General features: G+C 50.8%; 1 protein-coding gene across 1 annotated transcript in view; it reads left to right on the top strand.

Annotated features, from left to right (window-relative positions):
• Nucleotides 1-14,642, top strand: part of LOC135398026 (uncharacterized) — a 78,957-nt gene that overhangs the window by 12,615 nt on the left and 51,700 nt on the right. The window contains exon 3 of the mRNA XM_064629476.1: nucleotides 113-154. Within this exon, the coding sequence (XP_064485546.1) occupies nucleotides 113-154 (42 nt within the window). The remainder of the gene's footprint in view (nucleotides 1-112; nucleotides 155-14,642) is intronic.

The following is a 14,642-nucleotide window of genomic DNA, read 5'->3' as shown; positions in this document are numbered from 1 at the left end:
GGAAGTTAGGGGTGCATTGCAAGAGAGGACCAATGAAAGCGGCCATTATCTCCAGATGACGTTAAATAGGTGGAACCTCTTCCTCACTCCACTTGATGTTGTTTAATCGCAGATTCCTATGGAGGTCAACCCGTGCCAACCCAACCAGCCCCAAGTAGGTGCCCATTTAGAGGATCCCAAGTGATAAGTATTCGTCATGAAACGAGCAGATTCCATATGTCCTTCTCTGTATCCATGACGTCAGCTGCGCCAAGGATGGGAAGGGTGACTTGTTCTGATTCTGTATCGACAATTCCATGCCATTACATGTAGCTTGTAAGCCAAATAGACTCGTCGTTGCAGACGGTGGTTGATGGAAATGTTTCGACGCACTTTGCTAGTGCCATCGCCTGCCGTTCCCCTAAAAGAGCAGTGAATGTGGTTGCACGATAAGCGTTTCTTGCACAAAAAAGACAAGTCACTCCCTCTCGTACGAAAATGAATGCCTCGATGGGATACTCTTTCGTGGACATGTCACTGACATTTGGCGTTGGTCAGATGCAACACGTCAGTCGTTGTAACTATTGAGCGACAGATCCACGTACACAAGCTGTTACATATTGCTCTATTCAAAAGCTGCTGAGCGCGCAAGACAGAGGCAACTATACTGCGCCGGTCGAGATCGTCGAGTGCTATTTGACGCCCGCGAAGCCCGGCATGTTTGTCTCTTGACGCGTAGCTTGGAACCCGCGTACGGGCACTCAAAGGGAAGCCACACGTGCCGAACCATGTCTGGGTCCCTGATCAGCCCGTTATCCAAACGGCCGTCGTCCTGTAGAGACACGTCTTACGTTAACCAACTCTACATGGTCTCCCATTCGCTGATGTATGAGGCTTGAAACGCGGCGGCTGTAAAAGAAGCGCTGGTATCTATTCCAGAGGCTCCTCCAGGATTCCTAAGTGCAGGTCATCTGTGGCGTCGCGATTCGTGGGCACCTTCGAAATTTCAAAGTCGGCTTCGGGCCCCGACCTAAATTTCCATGCTTCTGACGAAATTTTATGCGACCAAGTTACCTCCATTCCTAGTGCCATGGTCCCGCAATACTATTTCTGGTCAGCAAGCAACGCCCCAATACAATACACAATGTCACATAGGTACCATAGCTCCCGCTCGGGGGCGATTGCGTCATTCGTGGGGGGGGGGGGGGGGACATAGGGCAGACGACGGTTTCGTAGCACTGCTTGTTTTCAGCGTTGATAAGAGTCGTTGTGTTTACTTACCTTGTATTTATGGGGGGAACTAAATGGATTGCCACAACAATTATTACCTTTCTGGACTAAATGCTGGGGCTAAATGAGGTCCGGATTTCATTCCACGGTTTGTGCTCACAGTCCCTATGTACATAATCCATGTACATGAATGAACTACTTTCAATAAAATCACGAACCGTGATATTCAAGTAAGATAAAATCTTTTGACATGCATAAGACACAATTTTCCAAGGAAGAACAACAATTTCTTACTCTGTGGGCAAAGAATTGCGTATTATACAGCATTGTATAGCATTGAACATAGAAGTACAATGCGAGCGAGCATATATATCCACATATATATATATATATATATATATATACACCATCATCACTGTTCCATTTTGCACTGTTCCGTATAGCATTGTAGCGCCCTCTGTGGACGCAATCATGATGACGACGACGCAATAAACGCGCCGGCCAGTTGTTACCTGGCAGGTGCACAGCACGGACCTATGTTCCTTATTATCTGCTAGGTATCCACAAACTTGGTGACCCGAACGTTTTCATCTTGATGTCAGCATTAGGCAACGAAAGTTGACCGACAACATCACCAAATTAACCACTGAAGCTGGCATCTCGACGATCAACTCAACCGGCATATGTGCATTTATTCCCGGTTCGCGCTACGAAAACGTCTTGGCTTCCTTTCCCGAGCTGCTCAAGCCCTGCAATCTTTCAGCGCCAGCCGCGCATCATGTTACGCACCGCATTGAGACCACAGGCCCTCCCATCACGGCGACCTTTCGACGACTATCTGGCGAACGCCTTTCCATTGCGTCGTCGTCATCATGATTGCGTCCACAGAGGGCGCTACAGGGCTCCCCCCTCTAGAGCGTCGTCCGGCATCTGGCGTACATTTCGGAATTCACGACGGACATACGTCATGTGCACGGTGTGGACAACAGTGCCGCGGACGCCCTCTCTCGCATTGGTTCCATTTCTACGCCATGCACCGTCGGTCTCGAGGACATCGCAGCGGCGCAAGCTGACGACTCCGAACTCCAACAACTGCTAGCCACGCAAGACACGTCACTGGTGCTGCGCGAAGTCCCTATCCCGGCCACACCGACGACTGTCATTTGCGATACCAGCACAGGCGTTAATCGACCGTTCATTCCCGTCACGTTGCGCCGGCCTATCTTCGACTCGCCCCACGGCCTTTCCCATCCTGGAGTGCGCGCGACCCAAAAGCTCCTGACACAACGCTACGCCTGGCCGCGCATGAACAAGGATGTCCAACGCTGGGTCAAGACCTGCATCCCTTGTCAGCGCGCGAAGGTCGGCCGCCACACTCGAACTCCACTTCAACCGTTCCTGCCACCTCGCGCCCGATTTGACCATGTGCATGTGGACATCGTCGGTCCCCTGCCACCATCTCAAGGTTACCGGTACATTCTAACCTGTATCGATCGATTTACGAGGTGGCCCGAAGCAGTCCCGCTGACCGACATCACCGCTCACTCAGTCGCTGAAGCTTTTGTCGCATCATGGATCGCGCGGTTCGGATGCCCCTCCATCGTGACCACCGACCGCGGACGGCAGTTCCAGTGCTCACTGTTCACTGCCCTTACGCAGCTACTCGGAACTCGCCATATCCACACGACTGCCTATCACCCCGCGGCGAATGGGCTAGTCGAGCGACTACACCGTCAGCTGAAGGTCGCACTCACTGCTCACGATAACCCTGCGCACTGGAGCCAACACCTTCCCTTCGCGCTGCTGGGCATCAGATCCTCCGTCAAGGAAGACCTTAGCTGCAGTTCAGCCGAGTTGGTGTACGGCTCCCCGATCCGGCTCCCAGGTGATTTTCTCACCCCCAGCCCCGCCGAGCCCCATCCATCCCAGACCGCGTACATCGACATGCTCCATGACTTGTTCCGCTCCATCACCCCCGTTGCGCCGCGCATGCCGACGCGGCGAACCGTCTTCGTCAGCCAGGACCTCAAGAACGCTTCGCACGTGTTCATCAGAACCGACCGCGCCAAGCCACCCCTTACGCCACACTACTCCGGACCGTACCCTGTGCTCTCCCGCACCTCAAAGACCGTCGTCGTCGACCTGGGTGGCAAACACGACACGGTTGCCCTGGATCGCGTGAAGCCAGCGTACGTCTCCTCCGTCATCCCCTTTAACACCTACTTGGACCTTCCCGCCTATTCAGCCACACTGAAGCCCGTAGCCCACACAGGCCGAAGGACTGTGACATGGTCTCTCTCTTCCGACCGTCTCCAGCCGGACGACGCTCTAGAGGGGGGAGCCCTGTAGCGCCCTCTGTGGACGCAATCATGATGACGACGACGCAATAAACGCGCCGGCCAGTTGTTACCTGGCAGGTGCACAGCACGGACCTATGTTCCTTATTATCTGCTAGGTATCCACAGCATCATCTCAAAATAAACTTGTTGCTGTTCCATAAAATTTACAAAGAGCGTATATTTACGTAGATTGTTGCATTCAGCGAACCATTTGCAAAGTACGTACTATGCGAAATCTTCGGGAGTAAATTTCACGGCTAGGGGACAAAAAAGGAAAGTAATTGGGGGGGGGGGGGGCATTCTAGGGAACTAGACCCTGCAATCACTCCCCAGTTTACTACTTTTTTCTTAGTGTGCGTTTCGCAAAATGAATCATCTGACTGAAGCGCCGGTTCGGATTTTACCTATGCCACCACAAAATATTTATAAAACGTAAACAGTGGGATGTTTAGATACGTTTGCGGCCCTCGAGTTAGTTTATGCATTGGATTTCCCACTTTGCCCTCCTCCACTACGCTGTTCAACAAAGAAGCCACCCCCCCCCCCCCCAGACCCAAGGTCTGGATCCGCCCCTGAATCCAAGGCAGACATGCGTACTGACAGTGTGCCGCCCACTGGAGGATTAGAGAAATATGTTTGTTATGAAGGCGATGAGCCTCATGCACATCACATAAGATTTTTCTAGAAATCGTTTACTGCTGTCGTGAATGTATATTACCTTTATTCATTGTTTCTGATTTCTAACGTTTACTATTTTTATAACTTTGTCCTTCGATTAATTTTACCAGCACAGAGCTCTGGAAGTTCGTTATGGCGCAGCAAGGTCGTTATGGCGTTAGATGTGGGCACAGTTTCCTGCGAAATGTAGCCTAAGTCCCTACCGGCTCTTCTTCAGAGTGCCAGTCATGACGATGTACATACCAGTTAGGCCAGCAACTGCAATGTCAAAAGCACCACCTTTGTGATTACTCACGAACACCCAAGTGTTACCAAAATGCGTACACCGTTTCAACAAGGTGGAACTGAACAATATCACTCTAAGTGATCACTGGCTCGGAACATAAGAACGTAGCCTACGTCGCCTTCTACACTCAATTAAAGGTCAGATATGCCGATTTTGAAGTGCCGCAGAACTGAGCGATACTCGCGCTGTGTGTTCATTAGCGAATACTGATTATGTGTGCGAAATATCTTGGTCGAACTTTTCGTAGTTTTTTTAGAAAACATTTTTTTTGGTTCCCACGCCTGCCCGTCAGACCGTCGGCAAACCCTGCGCACGGGCGCGCCGACGTCACTGCTGTCGGTTTATCTGTCTTTGGCTTGGCATGGACTCTTGGCTTGGCCGCTTGGCTTCTTTCGTTTCGTCCTCTGTGCATCGTACATAAGCGAACAGCTGTTATGTTATTGCTAAGCCGGAAACAAAGCATGTGAATATTTTTTTTGGCACGACGTCGTTTGGAAAGTGCACTTCCTTGTTCTGACCTTGCCTTTAATGGGCTGGAGCGATGTGATACGTGATATGCCACGGCGAAGTTGTCGAGAATGCGACGACGCTACGGTGTTAGAACAATTCATCGGAGCATTCAAGTGTTACCTATTATAAGCTGCCAAAAGACCAAGCAGTGCAAAGCTTTTGGCTGACAGCGACAGCGGTGCCTGCTAAGTTCCACTCCAAGGATTTCGTCCACGGATGTTATCATAGGTTACGCGCGACTCCAGGAGGCAATTTGGAATCTCGGCACGAAATCGTCTTATGAAAATCTGAGATGCCCGACACACGAATTTTGAACGTGCCACGGAGGATCAAGGCAAAAAACGAGAGCAGAAAGGTAAGTCGGGGTTCAGGTATTAAAATTGCAACCTTCATGAATCGATTGTGCAGCTGTCCTACTGTGCTTACTCTGATATAGCCTCGATTAACAACACAACAGTATTGATAATCTAACCTCTGGATTACCACAAGTGCACGCGGAAGGCGGAAATGAAGCAGGATCGGGCTTGCATCTGGTGCATGAAGAAATTGCTGACACGTTAGTTGCAGTCTAGCTGCCACCAACAGGTATGACAATGTGATGTTATAATTTGAGTATTCACCTATGTTCCACTTTTCATGGGCGCTCTCGCGCAGACATCCTGACACAACTCTTAAATCTGCCCTCAACATTACAACCTGTGCTTTCAGGGTAAAAAAATAAAGGTCGCCATTCTGATAGGCTGCTATCTCCCAGTTCAAGCACTTTTGCTGTCTGGACACTGGTTCCTGTGGATGGGCTGGTACAAGCTTTACTGGCTGATATAGAAGGTGCGTTACATTATTTCACTTAATTTGTCTTTTGCACATTTTTGTTACTGTTAGCTCGATTACTGTTGGACATACAATTCTTTCTGACACGCAGAAGCTGATGTCGTCTCTGATAACTTTTTTTAGAATTTTCACTGTCATCAGCGTCCATTGAGGAAGGTGCCTTTACTATCTGTGAATATTTGGTTGAAGAATAGCCCAGAATTCATGTTAACATTGTCTACTCTTATTCATTCACTGTCTTGTTCTGAGAACTATGAAAAATTTGAACTATTTGTTTGTAACAACTTCACACTGGATAGTGGTACTGGATTTGCATGTAAGGTAAAATACCTGGATTCTACAATACTTGTGTTGAACTTGGTGCATTACTGTGGGCAATGCCACATTCATTACATTTTTAGTGGGTCCACTGCACAAGTACTGTGTGCATACTCCATACATGCTGTTCGATAGGCAAAAAATACCTGAGCAGTGCTGTGTAGTCGTTTTATCCAAAGTCCATATCTTACTGCAAAGTCACAGTACGTAGAACAACTATAAAATACTAAATAAAAAACAAATAAAAAGGGGGATACAACTCCATCAGTTTCAAGCCGGCAAGGGATGAGTTGACAAGACACTGTAGCACTTTTTCCTGAATGTGTCGCCCGTGAATGCCTTTTGTGCCAAATACTTATCTGGCCGCCGTGGTCCGTCATGTATTACGCTACACAACTCAACCCTTGTCTGTTTGAAACGGATGGCGTTGTACCCTCTTTTATTTATTATACTATGTTTGTATTTTTATTTGTATATTTGTACCAACCCTCGCTCTACTTGCTCTCTGCCTTGCAACATGTCTTATATATTCTGGAATTTTGTAAATTGATGTTAGAACTGTAGAAGTACAGCCTTCTGTACGAAATTCTTCTTTCTGTTGTGCACAATCATTATAAATTAAACATGATTATCCATTTCTTGTCATTAAATCCTTGTTCTTTTTTTTTCTGCAGTGTTGAGTAACCGTAAGGACACAAGCAAGAAAGGGAGTCCCTTTGGGATGATAAACCCTCATCACCTCATGAGGATACAGTGGTTGATGAATAGTTCATGTTCTCAAGCACATGGAAACTTCAACAAATAATTCATGAAAAAGCCAGTCAGTGCTAGCACCAGGAATTGAACGTGGACCGTCCTGCTCCCGGTCAGGCATGTTATATTTCAGGCACTCATTGACTTTTACTCAATTACTTGTTGACTTTGTCGCCACAGCTCATTTGCCTATCTGTTAATGTTGCTGCGTGTGTTATGTTTTTCTCTTTGTGTGTTCCAGACAAATTTACCCGTGCGGAAATTCCTGAATCCGGAAATAACCAGGTTCCCTGGTTCCGACCTGATTCCGGACTGAACCCAAAATTGGGCGGGAATGACGATCAGGAATCGTTCAGGGCCAAGGTATCAGGATGTAATCCGGTTGTTTATTCGGGAACTGAATGAGTTCTGGAGAGAAAACTGAACGTGACCGGAATAAATCTATCAGATGTCTGGATAGGCGTCTGATCATGACCTGAGGCGAACCTGATGCCCAACGGGTGCCAGTCTGATCACAACCTGATAATAACGTGTACAAGTTCGATCATAACCTGATGTGAATCTGATAATAACCTGACATGTGGCTGGCGATATCCTGACAGGGACCTGATAGATACCAGATATAAAACTGACCGAAAGGGGACACAAAAAGGCATTACGGAACAAAAACATTCATAATAAAATAGCAGTGTGAAACTTCGAATGCTGCATTGCAACCGTGCAAGGGTAAACCCACTAGAACTCTGCAAGTGTGAAAAGCACTGTGGTAGGACTGAACATGAGCATGCATCCTCATGATGCTAGAGAAACTTTGTCTAGACCACGGTGAAAGAATATAGGGAGGTGATGACACTCCGCCGGGGAGAGCGTCCAGTTAATGTTCGCCGCGCCTGATAGTTTCGCCACGCGCCGACAGGTGGCGCACAAGTAAGGGGGCCCGCCCGCGCGGAAGCTACCGCCCGTTCCAAAGGGAAAAGCCGCAGCGTCCAGCCATCCGCGCGAGACCCAAAGTGCAGGCGGCACCTGCTGTACCCGCGTTCCGCGTGCTGCTTTTTCTTTTGTCGATCGTGTGCAGAAGCACAATAGGGAGAACAAGCAATTTGCAACGGCTACTATAGCATCTGCTTTGTAGCGCGACAAATACACATCTACAGAGCCCCTGCAAAAGCGTTAAGTTATGCATGCGTTTCCCCAGACCCTACAAATGCTGTAAAAGCATGTTGTAAGAGTCCTAACAAGCAGCTTCTCCAGCTTACTTATAAACAGTTTTATTGATACTGCGCCACAAATAGAGTGCATGTTTCTAAAGAAGCAGAACACTTTCTGTTTTCACGCACTATGAGGCACACAGCTTTGCTAATTTCTTCTTTTCTTGAGCTTGTTTCTTCAAGGTGAAGCCAACATGCTTGCAGTACTGTCTCGTTCGCATGCTCACGAAGTAATGGATCACTTGGGCAATTGTTTCTTCCTTGTGTTCATCACACGGAAACATGATTGTGCATGTGCGAAGAACACTGTCTATAGTGTCCCTGTAGACTGACTGACTATTTGCGTTCTCAACGAAGAATTCTTCTGTGCGCTACAGTATGTTAAAAAGGTTAATGTTTGGATGAATAAGAGCACCTCTGTTCTTCACATCTGTAAGTGCTGCCTCAGCGGGAGTGTTGTTTTCAATGCTGAAAGCAGATCGGCACTTGGATCAGCTGTGTAACTTTCCTCATTTTTCTGGCCAAAAATCCACTGACATAATATATTGTGACGACGACAATGAGGACTCATCTCACGCGACTCATGTCACGGGCATTATCATTCTGTCATTAAAGCATTGCCATCATTGCCACGCTGTGCTGCCCGTATCATTTGGTGGAGGTGCTGGCTCGTCCCGACCGACCTGCTTCTGCCATGGCCATCGATCGGATTTTGCCGGCAGAGCCAATTCGTCGTATACCGCGAACGAGCTAACGTGGCTGTACGGGAATACACCTTTACGAAGCAAATTTCGTAGTCGTCTCCAAATACCTGCTTCAGGCATTGGAACGCCTCTGCGTCCCCCATGGATTTGACAGTTTCCACGAGCTCTCCCAGCGACGAATTTAGGTACTGCATGGTATCTCTGAATAGGAATGTGCCAATTTCGAACGATCGGATTTTTTCCATGGAACTGGCCACGATGAAGGGAGCTCGCTTCCACCTGAGAAGGTGAAATTCCCGCAGCAGTCCGGCCAAATCGTAGTCCAGATTGTGCACCATGATGGGCAGTTTTTCCCGCGTCGTGCACGCCAAGTTACAGAGGTTGGACAGCGTCGCGATGTAATTTGTCTCGCCGGCAGTACAACGCTTAGAATGGTCGCGGTGCCGGACACGGGGTAGATCTTGCGCGAACCCCCGCCTACAGTACGCGCGGTGGGTGGCAGCTCTGTGCCGCGCTGGTTGCTTATCATTCAGCACCATTTCGGCGGGGCAGGCGTTCAGGGCGATCATCTCGTCCCGCATTTCCATCAAAGCTTTCACGGACTGCCTCGCAGAATCTTCACCATGGTGCGTCCTGATGCGCATCACCTTCGAGTCGTGGGTGCTCGCGAGCACGGCACAGAAGCTCGAGGTGTCGTGACGCTGCATGCCAACACCACTGGGCGCGAGTACGCTCTCCGTGTCCAACGCGACGACGTAGTTATACTGCTGCTTGTACTGTATTTTAGTAAATTCTACAAAGTTTTTGCCCGGTTCGCAAAATTCCAGTATAATTTCGTTTACGTCCGCGCACAGGCGATAATGTTTCGCCATGCTGTCTTCATTCAGGAAAGAGCGCGTGCAACGTTCGCATACGAAACGCCTATTGTCTCTCATCAGTAACCGTTCGAGAGACTTGATTCCAAAAAAATTGCCATCTATAGCCAATAAGTGAATTTTCTTTTCATATTCGAGTTTTGGGAGTCGCGACACGTGCACTCCCTGATCGACGTACTCGTATACGTACACGAATATCTTGTTTTTGTCTTCAAATTCGTCCAGATCAGAGTAGGAAACGGGGAAGCGACTAGGCCACCATTACTCCGCGGCATAGTTTTCGTATTCTTTCCATCTATTACTTTCCTGTTGGTGCAGGAGGGCAAGCGTATATTATTTAAAACACTCGCCTTTCCTTACGTGCCGGTAAATTAATATTCGTCAGCATGTTCCTGCGTTTAGCCAAATGATCGGGAAGCACCCCATTGCATCCGATTTTTTTTAGTTTTCACCGCGGAAATACACATTTGAACGTTTTGGACGTCGGTGGACACGAACCTGCTCCCTTCCCGCTGATAATTTTCGACACGCCCTGTGGACTCCTGGATCACGTCCATCAGGGTATTCGCGATGGCTCCGTCCTGCGGATTACACGAGCAAACGCCATAAAGTGGGCTATGTGCGCGGTTACCTCCCCCCGCGGTTCCTTCACCATTAAAACATCCGAACAAATGCAAAACCTAAAGGGTATTCGTTGCGCTCTCAATATAGCGAGCATATCGTGAAAGTGACTCATTAAATATTGTCGCAAATCCTCTACTCCCTGATCGTGAACAGATGCCAATAGCACATATCTTTTGACGATACCTCTGAATGCGGTGTCAGTCTGGAAGAAGGGCAGGAAGGATGTATCCACGTCGGGGTGCGATCGCATCACGTGAGCAGACGGTGTAGGAGGTGCGCCGTCCCGAGAATCGTCGTCCGATTCATCCTCGATATCGTGAGGATCAAAAAAGCAGAATACACACCGAGGCACTGAAAATAAACGGATCCGTAAGAAACGTGCAACAAGTAAAGGGAATAACTTACTTGTGAAGCGAGTGAAAGCAGACTGTTTCCCCCCTGAGGCTGTGGGAGCCAAAAGAACGCAAGCTACCACAACGAATGCCGGAAGGAAACTGATTAATTTCGTGGCATGAGCCACCGATGGAAAGCGGGGGCGTGGCGCGAGCCTAGTCATCGTCGTCCACTACAGGGGCCCCTCCGCCAGACTCCATGAGGAGCGATCGGCCCAGGAGACGCGCTTCTTCGGGGCGGTGGACGAGACGGGGCATGATGAGCCGGCATAGGGGACGGTGCAAGGGCAGAAAGGGGAAATGAGGACAGCGGTGGTTCGGTGAAGGCGGGCTTCAGCCTGTCCACGCTTACAGAGTCCGGCTTCCCGTTGACGCTGATCTTGAAAAACTTGTCGGCTCGCTGTAAGACGGGGTGAGGGCCAGAATATGGCTGCTGAAGGCGCCTTCGAACGGCGTCCCGCCGGAGGAAGACGTGGGACGCTGTTGAAAGGAGCTGCGGTACAAACTGCTCTCGGGATGGACTCGCACGGGTGGGAGTGGGCCGAACGTCGTGAAAAAAACGCTGGAGGTTTTCTAGGTAGGAGCTGTGGCTGATGGTAGAGGGTTCGGAGTGGCAGAAGAAATCGGTTGGGAGCCGTAGCGCAGTACCGCAGACAAGCTCGGCAGAGCAACAACCGATGTCAGTCTGCAGGGTGGTACGAATGCCGAGCAGGACGACGGGAAGCAGTGATGCCCAGCGGGTAGGATTTTCGTGCGCCATGATGGCGGCTTTCAGTTCTCGATGGAACCTTTCTACCAGGCCGTTTGATGAGGGATGGTATGATGTTGTGCGAATGCGTGTCGTTCCCAAAAGGTCGAGAAAGGCAGCGAAAAGTCTGTCCTCAAATTGAGGACCCCGGTCAGTGGTGACACGTGAGGGCACTCTAAACCGTACAACCCAGGTGGAGAAGAAGGTGTCTGCCACGGTGGGTGCTGTGGAATCAGGGATGGGTACGGCTTCCGGCCAGTGGGTAAAACGGTCGACGCGCGTCAAAATGTACCGGTGGCCGGAAGATGGCGGTATTGGGCCTACAAGGTCAAGGTGGACGTGATCGATACGTGCGTCAGGGAGAACAAAGCGACCAAGCGGGGCGGATGTATGGCGGGAGATCTGGGAACGCTGGCAGGAGGAACAGGAACCGACCCAAGCGCGAATATCAGCGTTCATCTTGGGCGATATGAAGCGGGACCCAATAAGGCGTTGTGTGCCTCGTACTCCTGGGTGCGAGAGTCCGTGATGAAGGCCAAAAACCGCTCGACCGGTAAGGCTGAGGGACATAGGACCTGGGAGCAACTGTGGTTATGTCACAGCAAAGACGGAGGTCTGAACCGGGAACGGGAAGGTCTTCAAGATGAAGGGAGGTGGACGATCGGCGTAAGGCTTCAAGGTCGGGATCGCTGAGCTGAACACGCGCTAGAGCTTCAGGAGAGAGGGGTTCGACTGCAGCAATGCGACTGAGGGCGTCGGCAGGGCAGTTCGCCGATGCGGAGACATGCTCAACGCGGGTAGTGAATTCTGCCAGAAAAGCTAAATGCCGGATCTCACGAGGGGAGTACTTGCTGCTGGCCGAGCGAAAAGCGTATGTTAAGGGCTTGTGATCGGTGAGTATGGTGAATTCTCTGCCGTCCAAAAAGTAGCGGAAATGCTTGACGGAGAGGTACGCAGCAAGGAGTTCTCGACCAAAGGTGCTATAGCGGGCGTCCGTTGGCTTGAGTGCCCTGGAAAAGAACGCCAGAGGATGCCAAGTGTCACTGGACTTCTGCTGCAGCACTGCTCCGACTGCGGTAGAGGCATCGACCATCAGAACTGTTGCTGCATTTGGGCTCGGGTGGTGCAACAGAGTGGCGGAAGAAAGCAGCGACTTGATGCCACTGAAGGCGTCGGAAGCGGCATCCGACCAAACCAGGGAATATGCGCGACTGGCAGGACCGGGGCTGGTGACATGTTGGTTGCTGCCTCGACGTGATGTTTCAGACTGGTGCAGGAGCTCTTCGAGCGGACGTACACTGTGGGCACAGTGGGGTAGAAACCGTCGGTAAAAATTGACAAGGCCTAAAAAACGGCGCAACTGGCGCACAGACTGGGGCTGTGGGAAGTTCACGATGGCAGCGACTTTTTGCGGGAGCGGTGCGATGCCCTCCGAGGACACGTGATGGCCAAGAAATTCCAGCGACTGCGCTCCGAATTCGCATTTCGCAATATTGATGACGATTCCATGGTCGGCAAGGCGAGAGAAGATGAGCTGAAGATGTTCGAGGTGCTGTTGAAGGCTCTCGCTTGCGACAAGGATCTCATCAATATATGCAGAGACGAAGGGCAAGCCCCGAGTGACGGTGTCGATGAAACGCTGGAAAGTCTGTGCCGCATTCCGGAGCCCAAAAGGCATGCGAATGAATTCAAAGAGCCCAAATGGGGTGGTGACTGCAGTCTTCGGGATGTCACAGATGTCACATGGCGCTACAGAGATTTGATGATAGGCTTTAGGTCGATTCTTGAGTCATGCCGTGCAGGTTAGCAGTAAAATCTTGGAGTCTAGGCAATGGGTAGCGGTCGGGCTTGGTGACTAGGTTGAGGGTGCGGTAGTCCCCGCACGGCCTCCAGTCTCCCGTCTTTTTAGGCACCATGTGGAGTGCTGAAGACCAACTGGCGGAGGATGGACGGGCGATACCGATGTCCAACATGTGCTGGAACTCCGCTTTGGCTGTCTTCAGTTTCTCGGGTGATAGCTGGCGAGAACGGGAGAAAACCGGTGGGCCGGTGGTTTCGATGAAGTGAACAACATCGTGCTTGACCTATTTCGTCCAGTCAGGAGGTTGTGTGAGTGAGGGGAACTGGCGCAGGAGCTCTGAGATTGGCAACGAAGTTGGTGGAAGGGAAGTGCCACTGACGCCAGCAGCAAGGTGGGGAGCGGCAGGATTGCGTGGGCCGATAGCCGGGTCTGGGTATCGACAAGAAGGCGTCGTGAGACATCTACGGAGAGTGCGAAATGGTGCAAAAAGTCTGCTCCGAGCATAGCGTGAGAGACGGCGGCAACGCGAAACACACAAGGAAACACTTTTCGCAGGCCAAGATTAAGGGTGAGCAGCTTCTCATGGTAGACTGGTATGGCGCTGTTGTTCACAGCCATAAGGTGATAAATTGCGTTTCCGCGCCGGTCGATCGATGAGGCAGGAAGAACGCTGACGGCAGCTCCAGTGTCCACGAGGAAACGAGTCTTGCTGGAGCGGTCCACAACAAAGAAAAGGCGACTTGTGGCGGGAGAAGGGAAAGCGGTGGTCGCCGTCATCGGTTCCCGGGAGCGTTTCCCGACCAACCGCAGGGATGCGTGCATCGCATGGCGGCCTGACCGAAGCGTTCGTGGTACCAGCAGGGTGGTGGGTTCTGGTTATCAGCTGGAGAAACGCTGCGGTGGGAGTAACGCAGTGGGGAACGGCGGAATCTTCTGAATCGGCCGGCGACAGGGAAGGCGACAGGACTCGGAAACGGCTGCAATGGGAGGGCTCGGGCTTGCTACTTCCGTCACCTTGTCAGCCAGTTGTGCGAGCTAGGCCAGAGGTAAGGCAGTGGCCGTAGCGAGGACCATTTGCACTGAGGATGGGAGCCTCGACAGAAACAGTTCGCGAAGCAGATCGTCGGCAAGAGAAGCAGCTCTGTCGGCCAATAGGACTTGCATGGCGCGGAGTAGCTGGGAGGGTCTTCGGTCCCCCAGTTCTTCAGAGTGCAAAAGCTGTTGGAGGCGCGTTCGCTCAGAAATGGTGGTGTGCTGGAGGATTCAGCTCTTCAGATGGTCGTAGGGATTCTGCGCCGGAGGGTTGGCAATGATGTCGGCGACATCCATGGCGATCTCGGGGGGAAAGGAGGCCAGGAGATGACGG

This window comes from Ornithodoros turicata, chromosome 6 (genome assembly GCF_037126465.1).
Source record: "Ornithodoros turicata isolate Travis chromosome 6, ASM3712646v1, whole genome shotgun sequence".
NCBI lineage: Eukaryota > Metazoa > Arthropoda > Arachnida > Ixodida > Argasidae > Ornithodoros > Ornithodoros turicata.
The sequence above is the reverse complement of the archived record's forward strand: the minus strand, read 5'-3'. Positions and strand labels throughout refer to the sequence as shown.